The sequence below is a fragment of the Ptychodera flava genome, chromosome 8, assembly GCF_041260155.1.
Source record: "Ptychodera flava strain L36383 chromosome 8, AS_Pfla_20210202, whole genome shotgun sequence".
Classification (NCBI taxonomy): Eukaryota; Metazoa; Hemichordata; class Enteropneusta; family Ptychoderidae; genus Ptychodera; species Ptychodera flava.
Window position 1 is genome coordinate 9,886,728 of NC_091935.1, and position 21,705 is coordinate 9,908,432.

The following is a 21,705-nucleotide window of genomic DNA, read 5'->3' on the forward strand; positions in this document are numbered from 1 at the left end:
GTTTCATGGGCTAGGGTGCCGTGTAAAATTTTCACTTTAACGGTCAATATTATGTATCAGTAATGTATGCTGATGTTATTAGATGTGTATAGAGAAAACCACATAAAGATACGCAACGCTGTACAATATTGTATGTCAAAAGTTATGTTTAATGCCATTGTTTAAGATGACCAATAGAACAAATGAACAATTCTGATTGGCTGGCATAGAAATTCTGACAACCAATCAGATTGCAATGTCCATGTTAGTGAAATGTCACAGATGCAGTATATTGGCAGTTCAAATTTGTCTACTGTTAAAACACCATTACTGAGGAGTGTATGATATCAAAGTGCCTTAGTTTATATTTCTTTTCTCCAGTAAAATAACAGACAAACACATCGTGATGTGTAAATCTTGCTTGAGTTGTGAGAAATGTGTCATGCACGGGTGCAAGCAGATTGCAAATGCCCTTGACTGCACAAATGCACAAGTTAAAAACATGTCTTACACAACTTCATTGACAGAGTCTCTACATTCACATAAAGGGTATGACAGTGAGTGTAAAGGCTGTAAAACGTGTCCGCAGTGAAGACAGATTCGTCTTTGTAAATTGCTGAATTTTGAATTCAGGACTGTCCAGAGAAAGCAAAAAGGAAAACTTCTTTCTGTTGTATTTTCTCATGTTTATGCAGAGTTTAGTGCAGACAAGATCAACTGTCCAATGAGAACTACCAAACTCTGAACTGTAATCTTGACAGAATACTATCTACATTGAACAGTCTATGCAGAGTGCATCACATGTACACCTATGTTTATGTGTACTTCAGCCCAGAGGGTTCAATTTTACAGGAGTGATATTGCTGAAGAGCATGACTGCGACAAAAAGGATATGTGACTAAACCAAGTGCTCTGCTAAGCAGTGACAAAATTTTCAAATGCCTGTGATAAAGAGTTGAACCAATGCACAATCATATTACCTAATTTTTAAACACCTACAAACTACAAGCTGTATCAAATTGAAACTATTGCATTCTAAAACTGCCGCTCATATGATCATGTCTTGAATAAATAATCACAAACTGAGAGTACTAAGTGCATAATGTAAGGGCAATCGAAGGTCTCACTATAGCTGAGCTTCTGAGGGGTCTGCAGTACCAATAGGGCTACCTAACTTCATAATTAAAAATTCCAATTACTCTACCACTGTGCTAAAGACTGAATAAATGAATGTGTGACATCATTTAGACATTAATCCAGTGCCTATTACATTTTGATCTTGATGACTGAGTTGTACTGACAGGTAAACTATCTCCTTTCATTACTTGCCGCCCGATACCAAAAGCTCTCGAAGTTTGTCGGCATTTGCACCCGAAAATTCATTTACCTGAAAAAGGGACACGAAAATAATGGCAAGGCTAAGAATAATATACAAGAACAGTAAGTCCAGAAGTAATTAGCATCGTGGATGTGGTGATTGATGACCAAATGGTTTCTTCAAGACTCAAGATGTATGTTGTTTATTTTCTCACAGTCGTAGCAACTGTCCGTATACCACTACACACATGTACATGTACCAGTAACTGATGATGTAATATTCATTGTAAAATGCAATATATATCACAACAAATCTTTTATTCATAAAATATGGAGAGTCACTGGTATTTCCATCATTCAAAGGAGATGAATATATTAGTAAAAAAAATTCTGCTTCAAAATGCTGGAAGGTCACATTAAGGTCAAAGGTCACCACTTTGCTCACCTTGGCACCATTCTTGTAGAAATGGAATGTTGGCATACAGCTTATTCCACAGGACTCGGCAGTTTCCTGTTCAGAGAAAAAATAATCACATTAACATCTAAATATCTCCGATATGTGAACTGACCCATACTGTACATCTGGCGATACAATTATCGAAAATATTTTCATTTCTAAATTAATTTCTCTTGTCTTTTAAATCAGTATTACCAGATCAACAGTACAATATGCGCATTCACATTGTGTAAAATATACTGGTGATATACCGGTACATTCAAATTGTCTGTACACTTAAATCAGAAAACCTCTGAAAAAATAATAGACAACATGGCTATATAAATACAATGGACCTCATCAATGCATTATTACCGTACCAGTGCATCTTATTATCTCCTCACTACCAACTACTCAGTAATGATTGGAAATATCATTCTCTGTATATTTAAATTATGGATTATAGGACTGTCTGACCTAAAAAATGAATTTAAATTTCTTAAAACTTGTAATTGTTTATCACTACAGCATTACCAGTGTAATCCTAGTAACTTTTAACCGCCTGAAATATTCAGGGCAAATGTGTTTTTTGAAAATCTTTCTGCTGCGCATTACATGTACCGTATGTATGGTCATGGTCATTTTGTCTCCATCAATACCAGAATATATATTATATATTTATATTTGTTACCAAAGCATGCAGTGCTAGATGTCTTCATAGGAAATTATAGTGCTCAATGTTAAAGCAGAACATTATGAACTGCATGTTATTGACCAAGCCATTCACATGAAGAGCAAAAAAGCTAGTCTTTCTGAGGATTGCAAGATGCACCAACAGATGTTATTACTTTGCACTTGAAGTATGTGAGTAGGTATGTATATATGTATGTATGTATATGTATGTATGTATGTATATGTATGTATGTACATGTATGTATGTATGTATGTTCACATATGTATGTATGTACAGTGTATGTATGTATGTACATGTATGTATGTACATGTATGTACTGTATGTACATGTATGTATGTATGTATGTATGTATGTATGTATGTATGTACATGTATGTATGTATGTATGTATGTATGTATCTATCTATCTATCTATCTATCTACATGTATCTATCTATCTATCTATCTAATATGTATCTGTATATGTACATCATGTGTGTATATAGTACTGTGAATTTATGTGTGTTTGTATGGCAAGTGTCTATGTAAAATTGTTGTGTACATAATTTATGTACATATGTATAACAGTGTGTGTATTTATGTCTATCCTTTTACTGTCTCCATATGTATGAATATCCTGTGTAATTTCTTTTTTCAGCTTGGCATATTTGTATCAACCATAGAACAAAAATGTTAAATGTTATGATATTTAAAGGGCCAATAATGTTAACGTTAATTATTTTTTCTTTTAATGTCAACTGTAATTTCTTAATTAAATGCACCATAAAGAAGACCATATTATTACATCAGTGTTAGCCAGAGACTTGCATGCAAACATTTAATACTTGCTGAAGTACAAGTGACTGTTAATATATGCCAGCATGTGCAGTGTTTTTTGCTAAGTGCGGTAAGCAGCTACATGTACATGTTACCAGGGTTCCCCAGTCATTCTACTGGGGTTCATTTTGGTATATCAATGCAATCAGATTTAGGGACAGCAGAAATGTTACATGGGTTCCGAAATCATTTACCAATGTTCCCAAACCTTAGCAAGAACACTGACATGGGTTGTTATCTGCTTCCTTCATGAAATTTATACCACGCATATTAACAAGCATTCAAAACAAGATACTCACAGCATTTTCATCCACATCAACTTTCAGGAACACAATGTTGGGGAATTCGCTCGCCATAGCCTGAAATAAAATACCACACTTTGTTTCAAAAAGCTTTATGAAAACAAAACATGTGTTGCTTTGAGAGAACAAAATATTCTGTAAACATGTACTGTTCTAGTAATTATTGTCATCTTGATAGTACTATACAACATGACAATAAGTCACACTTTAAGTCACACTGAATATTGCACCCCTGACATTTCACATTGCACCGCTGACATTTTCAATGTATTAAGTCTGTTTGAAAAATTGTAAGTTTGATGAAGATAATACACATGACATAAGTGTGTACAGCTCTTACATTTTGGCTGAAAAAAGATGTACATTGTACCTGTGATAAATATCTGAAAAAAGATGTACATTGTACCTGTGATAAATATCAGAACAGAACAGAATAAAAGTCTTTGTGCCAAATACAAGGACAGTGTTATGGTACAAGACCTTTGACATATAAAAAGGTCAGCAACAGCTGTGCAGCAGATAATAGCCCAACACTGTATGGATACAAATACATTTCATCTGTAGAACCACAGTACACTGACATGTGGGGTATTACAATTCCAGCCTAAACGGAATTCACACATTACTATAGTATGACCATGTTAATGTGGACCTCGCCTTATGGTCAGTTTCTCCCAGACTCTTTAATTTCTACAATACTTTTGCCTGTCTGCAACTTTGTGGACTTGTTTTGAAGCTTATAGAGCCAAGAAAGATTTTCCATATTGTCTTTTTTGAAAATCAAAAATGCAGTTTTCCCCATAGACTTATTATATAAGCAGCCATTTTGAATTTAAAACATCAGTAAATTTTGTGAATTTGTGTCTCTAATAACCAAAATATGACCTCTGATTTTTATTCCTTATAATGACAGAGAATGGTGAAATGTTTCCATGAATGATTGAAAGGTTCATTGAAGTACATGTAAGTTTTGAGTAAAAGTTTAAAACTAAGTTTCGAGGCACATACTATAGCTGGTCTAGCACTTTGACTGTGTGTGTGTACCGGTAGGCCGTGGCTCTACCAGTAACCTACCTTGAATTTAGGAGAGATGGTTTTGCATGGCCCACACCAAGCTGCTGAGAAATCAACCACTACAAGCTTGTCACCAGCTGCCTTCAGAGCGGCATCAAACTCTTCCTGAAGAAAGCAGAAAACAAAGTCAGGAAATTAGTGATGTCAGCATCAGTCAACTTCTCCCGCAAGAAGTAAATGCATTTTCTGAGAAAACAAAATCATATTATTGTTGTATGTTATTCCAATGTACATAATGTTGCATACTTTTGACAGTTTTCTACATGAACATCACTTAGAGAAGGTGTACATGGTAAGATTTTTTTCAGAAATCTTTGGAACATACATATATGTATACTTCTTCCATAGCTTTTTAAGTCAAAGAACGAGAAAGCAATTTAGTTACATTTAGTTGATTCAGAAACAAAAAGAGTGTCCAGAATGAATAGAGTAATATTCATTGGATGGCCCTGTGGGCATACAAAAGAGACAAGTATGCCATGTAGACAAACAGAACTTTTTGAATAACATCATTAGCATTCAACTAATTGCATCTCTCTGTTTATTTTACCACAAACTGTTTGAATTTTGTGAGTAGAAATTAACGTCGTCATGATAACTTAAAATAGGATTAATTAGAATTATGTGAATTAGGTATGCCTTGTACATGTACAGTGAGGGTGGTCTTGGTTGTACCATAGGTCTAATGCATAAACGTAACCAAATTTAAAGTTACATATGTACTGTAGAAATATAAACTATGTCTAAATGAGGGCACTTTAAATGACCTGAGTAAATTATGGAGTGATTGAGCAGAATAGGCCAAACCCGGAATTCAAATCGACCACGGTACAAACAAAGCCATGTGTGCAAACGCGCTTAGACGTACGTGTATTTCAATACGCGTTAGTACACATGCACATGTGGGCTTGTTTGTACCGGCATCACGTGATTATTTTGGCGTACTGAGTCTGTAGAACGAACGCATCGCGTCCTTTTTATTCCAGAGTAGAACCATTTAATACTTCCAATATTATCATGGCATTGTGGAAAATATGTTTGGATATGCAGGTAGTTTATACTTCACTGCTAGCTATGTTAACAACTCAAATCAAGGTTTTCTTTCCACTTGTGCAGAGCTTTTTTTCATATTATGAACAGAAAAGCAATAGAAAAATACTCAAAGCATGCACATATTGGTAAGGCAGAGGGAGCTATTAATTATGCATATCTGCTAACATAGAGATCAGAAGAGCAATCTGAGGTCCATAAATATGCACGAAAGAAGGATGTTGATCATGTAGTTATTATCACCTTTGCAAATGACCGTTTTAAAACTTGACATCTTCCTGAAATTTCATATCTGAAATATGTTCAAGTTCTGTTGCAGCTTTTATATCTAGTTGATACATGTAGCTGTAGCTAAAACGGCTATACTGTCAATAGCTGACTAGCCAGGCCTTCTCAGTAGTTACCACTGGTTAGCTGGTCCATGTAGCTAGCTAAAAGCTAGTTAAAATGGCTAATAGCGTCAATAGCTGACTAGCCAGGCCTTCTCAGAAGTCATCACTGGTTAGCTGGTATCCAGGTTACAGCTAGCTAAAATCAGCTTATACATGTAAGTGCTATAATAAAGAGTGGTTCAATTAGCTAATAGCTACTTCAAGGCAGCTAACTACATCCTGAGGAAATTCAGAATAGCTTGAATAGCCAAGATTGAAGAAGCGCTGAAAGCAAGATATTTACAACGATGTAGAAAATTTTGGTTACAGGTGGCAAAAATAAAAGTACACGCAGTTACAAGTCATGTAATTGTATGAGCACATAAAGTTTGTACAAAATGTCCTGATATTTACGAAAACAAAATTTTCGCAGCTGGCAAATTTTAGCCGACAGCTGGTTATTTTTGCCCGGCTGCTGGCTATTTTCTACAGCCCTGTACATGTATTTATATTGCTAACCTATCTATAAGCAATCTGGCTATTAAAGGGGAATATTCAGCAATCCAACAATATGGCAGCATACTACATATACAGTACGGGTAACTTTCAGTCTTGCTGGTTCTCTCCTCCGTTGGTATCTTTCAATTCATAGTCAGTGTCTGCCGAGTCTTCTTTCTATTCCAGTGATACTGGTGTACCCGGGGGAATTGGTTCTTTGACAGCCACTTTTGAATGCATTCCAGTATACTGCTCCATTAGGAGAATTAGTTTCTGATCATGGATTTCTATACCTTTTATGCAAATTACTATGCATTTTACATGCATGTCTTTTTTAAAACTGGAGATAATGTTCCTGAAATCATCTGTAATCTTGCATTATGTATTGCTGATGCTGGGTCACAGGCGTCTGCAATTTGTGACAAACCTGACTTTGTTATCTGTTTTACCATTTTGACTTATTATTAGAGTTTTATTATTTTGACTCTATATATCAATATAAGCTCTTTACAGAGTAATTACTATAATGATAATTTTTATTTTTGTACCTCAAGTATCATGTGTACAATAATTTATGCCAAAATTAATTGTAGGGAGGTGAGAATGATTAGGATAATGTCTGCAAAGATAATTTGTAGTTTGAATTTAAGATATTATCTCTTTTTACTTACATTTATTTCTGTACATTAATCTGTAATGTAATTACTGGAAGCAATGCAAGCAATAGATGTACATCATTACATGTCACATACATGTACATACCATAGGTGTATAACACATGATGCACATCACATGGACCTCACAATATTCATGCGTAAGTTGCTACATTCCTTTTTTTCTTTGATTTTGCAACAGAATGTGTTCAGTTATTTTGTAAATTTATTGACAACTTTAATTCTCAACTGCCCAGCTTTGATGAGTGTGATTCATATCTCACAGGCAAGGCAGAAACAGCATTGCAGAGAATAGTGAAACTACGAGTGTTGTACTGCAGATCATACCCTACATGTACAAAAGAAACATGTTACGGGTATTCCTGTCTGTGATGCTTTTCAAAAGGCCATTTTGGTAGATCTCATGAAAAGAGTTTGTAAATGAACAAAGTTATTGAATTTTGCAGGGTTTTTTGCAACATATTTTGCACCTGAATATCAGCTTACATGTATGCAACCCCACTTTGTTTATCATGAACCAGTATTTCATAACCGCCTCCTAAAATAAATTACCTTGAATAGCCAAGCAACATGGAATGACTTAATCATAATTGTAAACACAATGACACCTGCACAAACTCACATCATCAGGAGAATAAAGTCAATATTTTTAATGTACAAAAAATATTGATGCTTACTAAGCCTTCCATTAATGGAGTTAACACTTTTTCAAGTGTTTATACTCGTTGCAAATCGCTCCACACATTAAAAGCATTTTCAGCAGTGTTCTCCCCAGCGGACAAATAGCGTGGCGGTGCCGCCACGCTTACGGCCACACCCGCCACGCTTTAATCAAGGCCGCCACGCTTACCACTTGGCCCGCCACTCTGTGATCACGGCCCCGTTCTTTGTAAAATCTTTTCAATTTCACCGACATTCGTTGTTTGAACGTCCTGTTCATTGTCCTCTTTTTTGTTTACGTTCCATAGGCCCTAATTATCACGTTTACACCTCGTTTTGTCAAGTTCAATTTCAAAGAATCTTAATTTTGAAGGTGTTATAAACGCAATTTGATGGTGTAAACCATTTACCGACGTAAATAAAAGACGTTCAATTAAAAGACGTTGTCACCGCGGCCAGCGGCAACGCTGATTACTTGGCCTGGGGGGTGACAAGGATGGCGGTAAGGGTACGGATAAAGTACTTCAAAGACTTTTGCCGTGAACATGAAAGGCCGTGAACTCACCATCATCACAGAACAAGAGAAGAGTAACTGGTGTTGACCCGACATGGAAAAAATTATTTCCATGGTTGATTGTAACTCCAGATGAAAAAGGTAGGTGAAATAAATACAGTCGCCCGTTTTCGTTTACTCAGATTACTGTACAGGCCTGTGCTACGTCCGCGGTCCGTATAAAATTTAAATACGTAAACATAGTTTTTGTGTTCGGCATGCGGCCGATTACCCGCAAATTTCACTCCCCGTTCACCAGTTTGAGGGCAAAACTTAACTCTAATGATTAAAAAATAAGAGATCGCCCTATTTAAGTGTGCGAAAACGCGATTTCACTTTACTTCCAAATGCAATCGTAGCACGTGTTCAATGGCGGCCATTTCTTGTTATTGTTTACTATCCGTCAATCATGTGATATCGTTCGAGACGTGTTTTGAGTTTTATTCATTCGTCCTGTCATGGGACTAGTTGTCTTGAGATTTTTTTCGCGATTTTAATAAACTAAATGTCAGATCGGTTCGATAAATGTCTTTCGTCAAAACCTTGCGTCGTGTATTGTCAAATTGATCTGTCTGTTTCGAGGGCGCTCGTGCCGATCCGAGCACTGTACGACTGGAGGAGAGTGCTGGAGAGTACCAACTAACAGTTCAAAGTGAGAACGCAGAGATCGTTGGTTCGGCGTGGTTTCTGATATCTCTCATCCTTTCAGGGAACAAATGTAGGTCTCCTATTCTAGAAAGTTATTTTTAAGTTTCAAATGCCACCGTAACTTGTGAGTGTTGATAATTGCTATGTCTCTCTAGAATCTATCGTGCACGGCGGCGGCCATTTTGTTTCATGTCTGTTTACGTTTATGGCTGTAGGGCTTCAATAACAATTTTCACTGGAACGAACGGCTACAGCGTTTTGTAAATCATCGTCGCATTTCCTTCGTTTTACGTTTTATGGCAAATATTGCCACACTATCAACCGAAAATAACAACTACAAAATTATATTCGCGGTGTCATTTTTGTGGCTGGTAAGATTACATTAACTTTCGTGTCACAACCAGACCCAAGGAGGCAAAAACTCGGGGGTAAAATCGAAGTGTCCGGGATACTTTTGATATTGTACAAAGTGACCTTTTCGTCTTTTCTTTTAGGAATGCTATGCAGGGCATGTCAGAAGTTCAACATGAAGGCCTGAAATGGTTCTGGTGTGTGGAGTGTTATTCTGCCTGTCCAATATGTTGTTACCATTTATGATTAAGTTTTTGATGTCCTCTGTTTGAGAATGTTAATAAAAATAATGATCATGTAAAGCAAATGCGTCTTGTATTAAAAGTAAGATGTCTTCAGTGTAGTTGCAGTTGCAAGTAGAGATCCCATGATACATATGCAATAATCATGCAAATGATATGTAAATTATATGTAAATATTATGCAAATTAGCCGCCACCCTATTTCAAAATCCTGGGGAGAACACTGTTCAGTATGCACATTATCACGAGTTACTGAGGCAGGGCAATTTAGAAGTATCAACACACAACACAGCCACACTTTGGCTGCAACGTGAACAGATCCTTGAATATTAAACCTCATGACATACATATATACATTCAAGTAATTATCCAGATATTTCTATCGGTACAAGAAATATTTTAAATGGACATTTGGTTTCCATGACAGTAAAAATCTCAATCCTAAGCATCAGTCTATTTAACTCATCATTGCATTTTCTTTTTCCTTTATTATTAAGACATCTTTTATCTTAATGCATTTCTAAGTTGCAATGGAAGATTAATTTAATTGCAGTTAATGCAAAATCGATTATAATGACTGGAGGTATAAATCATGTTTGTCCATTATTTTCTATCCTTTCTATTGTCTGGTGACATTTTCTGAAGATTTCGAAGAATAGACCGGTGCGTATTGAATAGTTTCTGTTGTGTCCTATATGACTGTGCTTATGTACAAAGAGAATGCTTGTACAATACATGGATGGAAACTCCATTACAGCCCCTGACGAAAGCCCAGTCAGGTTCTTGGCACATGACTGCCGGCCAAAATCATAGATCTGCTGCTATATGAAGCACTGCTGAATTCAAGTAAACCAGAGTTCTCAAATCAGCCATAATATGCATTTACATGTATTTGAAGGTGGCTATATACATATACAGTTTGATATCAGTACTTCTTTTCGTAACTGATGGTCAGTGTGGCTGTTTTTTTCAATTAAAATTAGCTCATTTATGAAGGGAGATACATCTGTGAACTTCCCCACATATCTGGCTACCTATCAATGACATTGTGCCATTGTACTGATAAATGTTGAACTCTTTGAATAGTAAATCCATTTATACATCTACATCATGATCTAGTTCAACCGCAATCCAACTAATTTCTGTATAACATTAACAGATAATGTCTGTGACGTGTACACGTTACATTTACAATGTTATGTACAGTATGCTATAAAATACACTGAATTAGCTGCATACTTTAAGTGTTTTCGGATTTTCACTGCAATCAGCTGATTTTCAATTTAGCTAAAATGATATCCAAACCATGGCAAATAAAGGGAAAACTCTGAATTAGTATCATCGTAGATTAGAAAATTTACAGACTTCAGCTAAATTCACTTCAAAAGGATGCTACCTATTACTGTCATGTTTTACTGTTTTGACACTGCACAACGTTGTAGCAAAGCCATGTACAGCAATACATGCACTGAACAGATGTTAGCTGTCTGATATGCAAATTGCTGGGTATGGACAAGTACAGTGTACATGAACATGTATGTGAGGTCTGCAATGGGCAGGGCCTTGAATAAGGAAATTAAACGTTCAAAATGGAATGTGTGATGGAAGAAATGGTCAAAAACTGACTCAATGCAAACACAGTGACGGCCTACAATGAGTGTTACAGCAAGCTTATATTGGTTCAGTGCACACATTCAAAATACAGAAATGTCAAATAGCCATCAATACAATCATGTTTTCATTGACTGTGTATAGTAAAATTCAGAATAGCTGATTGGGGAACATTCCCATATGAAAGAAGAAAATGCAAGGGATAATTAATTGATAGCTATATAAAGGCCTGCTTCTGCTCTGTGGTCTGCTATCAATAGTGATGACCCAATTGCCAAATTGACTGATAGATTTCTGCTGATAATTCAGCAAGGTAAAGGTTGAAGGATTGAACACGACTGACAGTCTCATTACCTTGTTGTACTAATTTGTAGAACTCAAGAAGATTACTCGTAAGCTGATATCATTTTTCAAGCTAAGCACATAAAAATTGAATGTTATTTGCAACAGTGGACAGTTCCCTTACCAAAATTCACCCTACATTTTGCCTACTTTATGTAGCCCGTGAAGTGTACATATTTCTCAAAACTATGTATTATCTTTGTACAGAATCAGTAAAGAAAAAAGATACATGTTTTACACATAGAGTGTACCTATATAGTACACAGAATCCAATGTGATGCTACTTAAAGCTATCCAATATTGGAACGCTTTTGTATACGTAGAGCGTACTTAATCTTAGGGAACCTCGTGAAAAAAGTATGTATGGAGTGTACTTGTTGTGGAGGGGTAAAAAAGTGTACACAGGGCGCGTACTTGATTTCGTTGAGCATAAACAAGTACACATAATGTATATGCTAGTCATCCATTATCAAATCGACTGCGGGGGTGGGGGGGGGGTGTGATCGATAGGGGTTACTCATTCATGCAGTATTGATAAGTTACCTTAGTCTCTTGATGTTGATTGTCAACAGCAACACTCACCTCATTTTCCTGTCTCTTATTCAAAGCACACACTGAAACAATCATATTGCTTAATTAACAACAGTGATCATACTTTAATAACAGTGTGAAAGATATAAACAACAACAATGCATATTTTGAAAGATGACGTTACCATTACTGTTGTGTGCGTTCAAATATTTGTGTCCAAAAATTCTAACTCTTGTATTTTTAGAAAATTTGTGATGAGCAATTTAGGATATTGTAAGTGACAGACTAACTTATAAACCAATACATTTAAATATTTGCCATTAATTTTAGCACTTATCGGCACTTGTGTAATAAAAAAAATCTTCAAATAAGCATTAATATTTCAAACAGCAGAGTTAAAAATATCATTATAAATGACAATTTCACCAAAAAACTTGAATGTACAAAATGGTGTGAAAAAATCAGTATGACACTGTTGAAGCTGGAGCAAGAAATAAAATTCTTGTGTTCAATTCAGCAGTTTGAAACAAAGAGGTAAAATACAGTTTCTCAGAAGTTTGTTTTATCGGCATGAGTACTGTATTTTGACAATATTATCAAAATAAAGGAAGCTATCGGAAGTGAGAAGGTTTTACAAATATCGAAACTTGCATTTTTCAGCATGTTGACAAATAGTGAAATTGCTTATTGTACTGTCCTGATTGATGGCACACTTCATTATAAGGTAAATGTACATATCTTTTCTGTAAAATAGTGAAATGTGAAAACAGCAGTCCAGTAAAAATGATTGCACAGTTTGAGATGGTTCGTTCGAAGGATTAGGTTTCACTGTACTTGCATTGTGAAAAATGTAATGATGAAATGTTCTCTGAGTATGAAGTCTCTGTTGCGTTGAAACAAGTTTGACAGATTCATGGAATGCTTCACTCACTGTTAGTTATATCAGTCAATATCAGTATCCATTTGTACACCAGAATGCTCAGGAAATGTATTGCCATGGATACTGCCATCTCCATCGTCCTTCTGCTTCCATCAGTATCTGTTGATCAATAGTTAGATAACAATAGTCACATGGACTTCATGTGAGCAAAAATACAAAATATGTTAATTTCACATAAAGTTACACTCATTGCACTATGTGAGGTGCTTGTAGGGAAAGAGAAAGGAATATATGAAACTTACCAATAATTGCAGAAACAGTATTAGGATCAATGCTTTCACGACAGTTAGCACCCTTCAAGTTTTTTTCCAACCAGATCCTTTGTTTTGTAGAAGCATTGCAGCAGGAAGAGTGCTGCCTTGGTCCCAGACTCTTTCAGTGTATTCCTTTATTCCTTGCATTGTTCATCTGCTGTTCATAAGTAAATACTCTTGAACCAGGTATAACTGCCAGCATCTTCATTGTAAAAATATTGAATGCAATAAAAATAAAATTAGTATGTGACCTTGTTTATTACAATATTTGTGTAATCAAAGTACTTGACAACTTTCAAAAAATGCAGTTTCTAAAAAATATAAAACACATTCACTATGAAGAACTTCATCAGTAAACCTGTACTGCTCAGAATGGCACAGGCAGGTAAAATGTTTGCTACCAAATAGAAAAATAAGTTCTGTCTTTAAAAGCAATTACAGTATTTGCAGTGTACTCTTTCATAAATTTCACATTTATTAATATAAGTTGATTTAACGAAAATATGATGATGGAGCTGCATGGTCCATTGATAACATGTTTTCTGGGTCTGTCATGCTGTGGCCATGCAATCCACCGAAATTGTCACAAATGATTGGTTGAAGATGCACGTGATATGGGCTAGCTCGGAATTAACGGACAATCACTGATACCGTGGAATTTGAATGGCCTGTTATTACGTAACCCTTCCTTACATTGTGGAGACAATGATACAAATTTCCTAACTTATAATCATGGTTCAGTGCGGATATTATACCTCAATGTCTTTCAAAAATGTATGGGAATTAGGTCTGATCACAGTTAAGATACAAAGATGGTCGGGTTTTGGCCGGTTTTGTGTATCCATGAACCAAGGTCAAATGCACCAGTGCATACGATGAATAACGATGACTCGAAATATTGCACGACTGAAACCATAAAACTTCATATTGAATACTTACCATGGTCACCAAAGTGAGTAGATACTTTCTTGCCTCTTGATTTTCCCATTGTTTGACGATTTATAGTTCGCTAGAATGAGTTTTTGCGGACGATACGGTTACACTGCTCTCAGCTGCTGTTGATTGAAATCCAGTCTCCAAATCTACCCGCCGGGACAATTTGCGCGTGCGCAGTACCGCCAGAATTAAAACATTGCGTGTCATTGGTTAGATTTGTAATGCAGTGATAAGGTCTTTAGATAATTTCAAACTAAGTGAATCACCTGTTTTTATAGTTTAAACTAAAAAATGAACAAAAATTATCCCTCAAATTGGTTCCCAAGCGAAAACTATTATGACAGTTGGATGTTGAACGAAGTGACACTGACCCTTGACCTTTGTGAGAGCCAACGGCAATGCGTGTTGCATACGGTACCATTCACCATACAAACATGGCGGACGCAGTAAACAACAAGGAACGATATCGTCGATCAACTACAAGAAAAACGATCACTGTTTTACCTTTGCCATTTGAAAAGCCCACATAAAGGATTACAACGAATGACAAGATGGCGATGGAACAGCAACGATGACATAGTGTTTCGCAAGCTCAGAAGCAGCCATCGGTGACAACGTGTCTCTTCAATGAAGCTTCAATATGGTTCAGAAACAGCTGGTGATCGTACGCGTGGCACAGTGCAGTGATACGCCTTCGTCGTCACCTCGAAACGGCATTTGCAGCGATGTGCATACCGAAATTCCACATAACGAAATGATAACCAGTTATTACGAGTTTATGATGGTATAACAGCAAACTGACATTGACAACAACTCTGAACTAGATAATTGCGAGAGTGAAGTGGTCGGGAGAGGCAAATGCAGAACCGGAACGCGGAAGTACTGGTGCATGGTGACTACCGATAGTGGAGCAGCTTTCAACGCCATTGATTCTCACGTAAGTAGTCCAATATTTTGATATGTTGCATATTCTTTTGCGTGATTAAAAATAACTATTCACATCCTAAATTCTTTAAATCAATTGCTCAGTCACCCCTCACTTTTAATACTTTCCCATCTACTTTCCATACACTGTGTTTTCTCAGCAAAAATTAAAAAGGTATTGAACTGTAGATGCGTGTGTTATTTGCCCTAAATTATTTATGTTCGGACAGCATAGTTTGTTTCTAAATGCGTGAATGGACTGAATTTGATAGAGCCAATTGCAAAAATCAACCATCTACTGCACAGAGTATTGATCGACATAATTCCATAGGTTGGTTTTTACATGACATACAGGCTTCTTTAAAACCATGTTGCTTTGTCAGTATGTAGCTCAAAATTACACAACCAATGATTGAAGATTTTCAATTTAGACATTGTTATTTGCCAATGTACAGAATGTAGAAATAGGAAAATCTGCCTTGCAGTAGACTAAACAAAGGACACAATTTAAGAGAAGTCATATTTTGTTTAATAGTGTTATTGTAAAGCTTATTGAATTACACAATTGTACATGCATATTAAAGGTATTGAACTGTAGATGCGTGTGTTATTTGCCCTAATTATTTATGTTCGGACAGCATAGTTTGTTTCTAAATGCGTGAATGGACTGAATTTGATTAAAATATATACAACTATTGGGGGGGGCATTTATAATAATATGAGCTTTGCAGAACATGCAGTATACAGATAATTTATTGCTTTATATTCTTTATTGTAGAGGAGAAGGCAAACATAGTGGTCTGCAATATTTAAGACACTACAGAATCATACCAAACACATACAAGCTGATGTCCTGGACGAAAAGCTGTACAAGAGCATCTTCAAGCAGATGGATTCTTCATCCAAACTGATGATGAAAAGAAAAACCAGGAGCTACATGTCTCTTTTCAAATCAACTTTGATGGTGTAGCACTTTTCTGTTCATAAAAATTCAGTGTTTGGCCTGTTTACATTGTTGTGAATGATCTCCCTCAAGAAAGGTACGGAATGCTACTGAATTTACGGGTAATATCCTAAGTACAGGCTATTTCTGCTTGACCACGTTACTTACAAATTTTTTTCATTGTGTACAACAAGTATGAAGGTAAAGTGCATACTTTATTGTCCCAATCCAGTTTTCTGTTCAGATGTGTGTGTTTGCAAACATCTTGCTGTCATAAATCAATTTGAAGAGATGAAAGAAAAAATTGTGACTGACAGTCTTTTCACTGTTCCATTCCACATATTTAACTTTTACATAAAGAAAAACAAGCAGTTGTGGCCATCCCTGTAAGCCAAATTTTATGAGGTAATGGTTTCTGTTGCTACACTCAACAAAGATTGTAACTTTGTTTGTCACGTTCCTAATACATTTGAAAAAGACTGATTTGGACCATGCAATGTGCCTGATTTAAAATTAAATAAAGATGAATTTACTGTATATTAAATATTTTGTAGATGCAGTTTTATTTAATATCAGTGTTTCATCTAGGATGGCATCAACAGGGGGGGGGGGGGTTCCCCCTTTACCAGAAAATTTAGGGGGGATTTCACGAGTTCATGCATGTGTTTTACCTGTATCTCTAAGGTGTGACTGGCGCCATTTCATGGGGGCAGGTCCCCCCTTGACAAATTACTGGGGGTGCCAACATGTCAGCTGAGGGGAATCCCCCTGTCCCCCTCTCTAGATGAAACACTGTAAAAAAATCATGCATGATTGCAAACAATGATATAGTTTTTGAAGTGCAGTTCTTGTGTAAGAAGAACACAAAATTAGAACACTTTGTCATCATGCTATTTCATAGTTATGCGAAGGCAAGTTCAACTGTTGTGTCAGCTCTATATGTAGTCTCCTGGATGAAATGGTTGAGCATTAAAGAACATGTGAATACCACAAGTTGGCACAAGCAATGTGTGAAATAGATGTTGCTGTCTCAATCTGTGGCAATTTCACTCCCTGATTTCAGAAGTCAGTTAGCCATCCAGTTGGAGTGTACACTTGAAGCGTACCCATACTATCCATATATCTGACTTAGACTCTGCTGTAAATTTTCTTCGCAATTTCTGACTCAGACTGCAGTTATCTGCTTAGAGTGCACAGTTAAGTTTAGACTCTGTAATGATGAACTCTGGCACAGACCATGGCTATTGCAAAGTTATGTAGGTTTCGCATAGCCTTGGAACTGTTGACAATTCTAACCTTACACTCTCATGAAGATTTGCAGCACAATTGTAGGGACTGAGCGTACTCGGACACTACAAACTACTTCTTGGGGCAGCTTCGTTCAAATTTTTTCTTACCTGAGGCATGTGCAGTAGGATTCAAGTATACGCATTTACTACAAATTTTTCCAAAATGATACTTTTCACAGGGTCTGAGTATACATTACATCTACTTTCCAGTTTTTTTTTTTGGTAAGGGTTCTCACAGTCCCTAAAATCCATATACCATATTTATCGGCATATGTGCCCAGGGTCTGGAGCATGTTGTTATTTTTAATATTGGGGGTGGGTGTTAACCAGGACCTAAACATGACACGTAAAAACATTTTGGGATTCATTGTTAGGAAAAAGAAACACAAAAATGCAACATATGCTGTTCAAAATACGACATCAAATTTATCTCAAGTCGAACACATAAAAATTGCCTTTTTAAGGCCACCAAAAATTACAAAAATTAAGAGAACTACGCATGCAACCAGAAAATGTATAATCACTCATGAGAGTGTCACTCACAACAATTTCAAAATGTTTAACGCCGATAAGTGGATAAATACGGTACAGTGTATATGGATGAACCATATTCCCATGATGGTTTTGAAGTCTTGTATCACAAAGCGAGTTTAAAGAAAGAAAGCTCATTTACAAGAATATAAATATAGGGTAGTTAATTCACCATAACTAGGAGGTGAACCGAGAAATTGATTTATATAATACATGTATGTTAGAGCTAAAGTAGTAAAATGGAAATTTCCCAGAGATGCTGTTGCCAGGGCTGTCAAGTGATAAAAATTGTCATCACCTGGTTTGGTTTTATTAACACTCATTTCACGCCAGAAGCTATTCAGTTTGCCACCAACAGTAGAACAATTGCAGCATCATTCATTATGGATCTGATCACTCAATATGTCAGCATATGTAAATAATTCAATTACCTCATTGTTAGTATGCACTAAATAAAACATCGCTTAAGTATTTATGTGTTCCAGTATTTATGTGTTCCAGATATATTGACATGCCGGAAGCAAGCGGAATCCTGGCTGCCATTAACTCAGGCGATGTGAAGAAAAGGACGTGTTTCTGTCATTGACATTTGGCAATACTGTTGCAGGTTTCTTATTTCCTTCCGGTTCTCTGATCACTATGATATGATAAAAGTTGTAACCACAACACATATTGATTTTTTCCACTGACTGAAAAATAACCTCTCTTTCTTTACGGCATTTTATGGGTATGAAGGGAAGGGAGCTGATACATTTTTACAAAGCAATTACCTTAGGTTGTGTGTGGTAGCTGTTTTTTTTGAGAATACATTGGCAAGGGCTTTGTTGCACACATCAAGTAAGACAATGAACAAGTCATGCAACGATGAAAAACAGACCTAATATTTTATGCCCTCAGCACAATTTTGTGTAAAAAACAAACTCTTGCAAAAACATTAATGAGTTAAACATGAAAATTTTGTTTCCTCAGGTTGTTTTAGAACACATGGGAACTTAGCAATGTTGTAACACAAGCGTAAGTGACATGTCTCAACCATGGGCTGTATCTGCTGAATATTTCTGTATGATATCAGTAACTCACAAGGGCAGTGAAATCACGGCCCTATTCTAAAGTTCATGTTGTATATCAGGGACACAGATGCGTGGTGCTGAGAATTCTATATCTATCTATATCTATATTAGTGCGCTTGTGAAATACAAGCAGCATTTTGGTTCAAGTCAGCAAATTCTAACAATGATTATAAAATTATTCTTTAATGGCGTTTCTGTGTTATGTATCAGCATAACAAGATTTGGGCCATTTGTAACAACCCCTAACAACCCGTACATGTATGCCTGAGCACATACTGAAAACAATATATTGCAATACACAAGTTACTGAAGACTGGCTCTGTACCCGACCAGCATACTTGTTTACCAAATGCAGAGTTCGTACAAATGATGCGTGTCTATCACCCAGTTTGCAGCACCTGAGTGCGCGCGCGCGTACACCAGTTGACCCATAGAATATGATTAAGTATTTGCATGTCCATTTATATTGAACTCATAAGGTACGGTCTCAGATTGTCGCAGAAGTTCAAAAAGCGAAATTTATTCGTTTAGGGGGGGAGGGGGTTTGACCTCCATTCAATTAGTGAACTTCACTTTCGCACTTTTATTTTGTGATCACAAGTTTTCGTGTGTTTATTTTAAGTTAAAGAAAAACTGCACACTCGTGCCAACAAATTTGTAACTGTTTCCATTTCGTTTGTGCCCCAAACACAATTTACCTATAGTAACATTGTATCCTAAACATTTCATTCATCAAATTATACAAAGAAAAAAAAGTATCATTTTTTTTAAAATGTGCTGTTTATAAGCGTCTGCTCTAACCACTAGATGTCTTTATTCTCACTAGTTATGCACCTGGTCATAGTCATTTTAATATGATTGAACCATAGGCCCTCGAGAAAAACGGTTTTTCTCGAGGGTCTATGATTGAACATGCCTAGGCCCCTTTGTCAAAGCTTCTCACTTATTTGCCGCCTTGCCGAGTACAAGTTGCGTGTTCGCAAAGACAAAGAACAGCACAGGAGATGCAAAAAGGGAAAGTAAAATAAAATGAAACTTTTATGCGGTAAAATGCTCTGTTAGTACTCAAATCTGATCGATAACTTTAATTGTAATGTGGCAAGGGGAATACGTCTTTAGTAGCTATAGCAAAATGCAACATTGTACTCTCAGGCAGACATGAACATTTCGCACTTTTGAAGTTTAGAGGGAGGGGGGAGGGGGTTTTGATCTAAACGAAGGAATTTCGTTTCTTGAACTTCTGCGACAATATGAGACGGTCCCTAAGGTACAGGCACTTATCATGTGTTTGCTTGTGTGAATCAAATGAAGAAAAGTTTAAGAGAATTAAACATGTCTGGGGATTTCATGGCGTGACACTCATGGATCTATCTTGGAATACTTTTCATCTGCAACCTCAGTTGCTAGGCAACATGGTTTAACTCTTGGTAGAGGGTCTGCATTGTTTCCACAGGGTCCTGGGTTCATATACCTTGTATATTGACAAAGACAAAAGGTATCACTTATCTATGAACCTCTGCATGCAATCATGTATGAACAACGAGTAGCCATGATGAAAAAACGCGGTTCTTACCGGAGATACCACACTGTGACATCATTCAATGAATAAAAATACACCGAATCAGTGAATGTTTCCTTTGATTGTTATGTAAACTTACTCAGCTTCAGGAAATCTACAGAAGAAACTGCAACTGCACTGATGATTCAATCAATCTACACTTAAAGATTACATTTAAAGCTACACACTAAAGAACACGAAAACATTTCCGAGTGTAAGACTTATTTGCCACCCACTACCTCTATTAATTGAGTGCCTCGTAACGCATCCATGACTTGGCATCACAGGATGGCGCACTTGAGGGTGTGGTGAGTGGTGTGCTTCCAGTGTATGGCATGACCTGGGGTACGTCGTCGTCACTCTCAATCGAGTTTACACGTTCCTATGCTTGTACGACTCGTTATCACTGCTGTGAGGCGTTAAGACAATCTTCTCAATCACTGAACAGAAACGGGTCTGTAAGGTTAATCTTACCTTCGTTTCGACATCTGTAACACTCATGGTTGCGATGGTTTCTCTTGCAAGCGCGGTCGATGTGAGCACAGACACAAGTACAGTATGCAAATCACAATGAGTTGGCGTTTTCTTCCAGCTAAAGCACACTAGCCAGCACGATGCTGAAGTTATTTTCGTATTCGTTTCGTATTCGTTTTCGTATTCGTATTCGTATTCATATTGGAGTCACTGACAAAATTTTTTATTTTTAGTCCAAATTTCGTACGTATTATATAAAAGTTCTGTCTTTACAGAACTTAAAGTGCTTTTTATATGACAATATATCGATACTTCAATATTTGAGAATGTAAGTTGAAAAAGATCCAATCTTTTTAGGCCCTAGATTGAAAGATATCGTTGCTATAATTAGAGGAGAGATTTTAAAAACAAACGGCCAGTACACCGGCACTCCTTAGCTGGGTAGTCTGTTGAATAGATCGATTTTCGGTTCGATCTATCGATCCCGTAGTCGATATGCGCGCCATTGTAACCAAAATACACACTAGGTTACAGTGGCGGGCATACTGACCACGGGATCGATAGATCGAGCCGAAAATCGATCTATTTAGCAGACTACCGAGCTATTAGCGCCTGTGGGCCAGTAGTAGTCTTTGGAGG

At 36.6% G+C, this 21,705-nt stretch overlaps 1 protein-coding gene and 3 long non-coding RNA genes across 4 annotated transcripts; 2 read left to right on the forward strand and 2 right to left on the reverse strand.

The window, feature by feature from the left end:
- Positions 1-128: 128 nt before the first annotated feature.
- Positions 129-21,227, reverse strand: LOC139138435 (thioredoxin-like). The gene is made up of 5 exons (XM_070706821.1): positions 21,067-21,227; positions 4,618-4,722; positions 3,541-3,600; positions 1,742-1,807; positions 129-1,366 (listed from the first exon to the last, which is right to left on the reverse strand). Exons 1-5 carry the CDS (start codon positions 21,091-21,093, stop codon positions 1,301-1,303), a joined length of 324 nt encoding a protein of 107 aa, XP_070562922.1. The 5' UTR covers positions 21,094-21,227; the 3' UTR covers positions 129-1,300.
- Positions 7,971-9,729, forward strand: LOC139138438 (uncharacterized). Its single transcript, XR_011553607.1, has 2 exons — positions 7,971-8,525; positions 9,566-9,729. It is a non-coding gene; the product is annotated as an uncharacterized lncRNA (long non-coding RNA).
- Positions 12,951-14,460, reverse strand: LOC139138436 (uncharacterized). Its single transcript, XR_011553605.1, has 3 exons — positions 14,281-14,460; positions 13,330-13,543; positions 12,951-13,186 (listed from the first exon to the last, which is right to left on the reverse strand). It is a non-coding gene; the product is annotated as an uncharacterized lncRNA (long non-coding RNA).
- LOC139138437 (uncharacterized) lies at positions 14,638-16,209 on the forward strand. Its single transcript, XR_011553606.1, has 2 exons — positions 14,638-15,214; positions 15,980-16,209. It is a non-coding gene; the product is annotated as an uncharacterized lncRNA (long non-coding RNA).
- Positions 21,228-21,705: the final 478 nt, after the last annotated feature.

Excerpts from the sequence above, each read along its gene's own strand:
- LOC139138435 (XM_070706821.1), bottom strand. The coding sequence starts at position 21,093 with ATGAGTGTTACAGATGTCGAAACGAAG. Across the intron at positions 4,723-21,066 it reads TTACAGATGTCGAAACGAAG|GAAGAGTTTGATGCCGCTCT; the intron begins GTAAGATTAACC and ends TGCTTTCTTCAG. Across the intron at positions 1,808-3,540 it reads TTGATGTGGATGAAAATGCT|GAAACTGCCGAGTCCTGTGG; the intron begins GTGAGTATCTTG and ends TTCTCTGAACAG.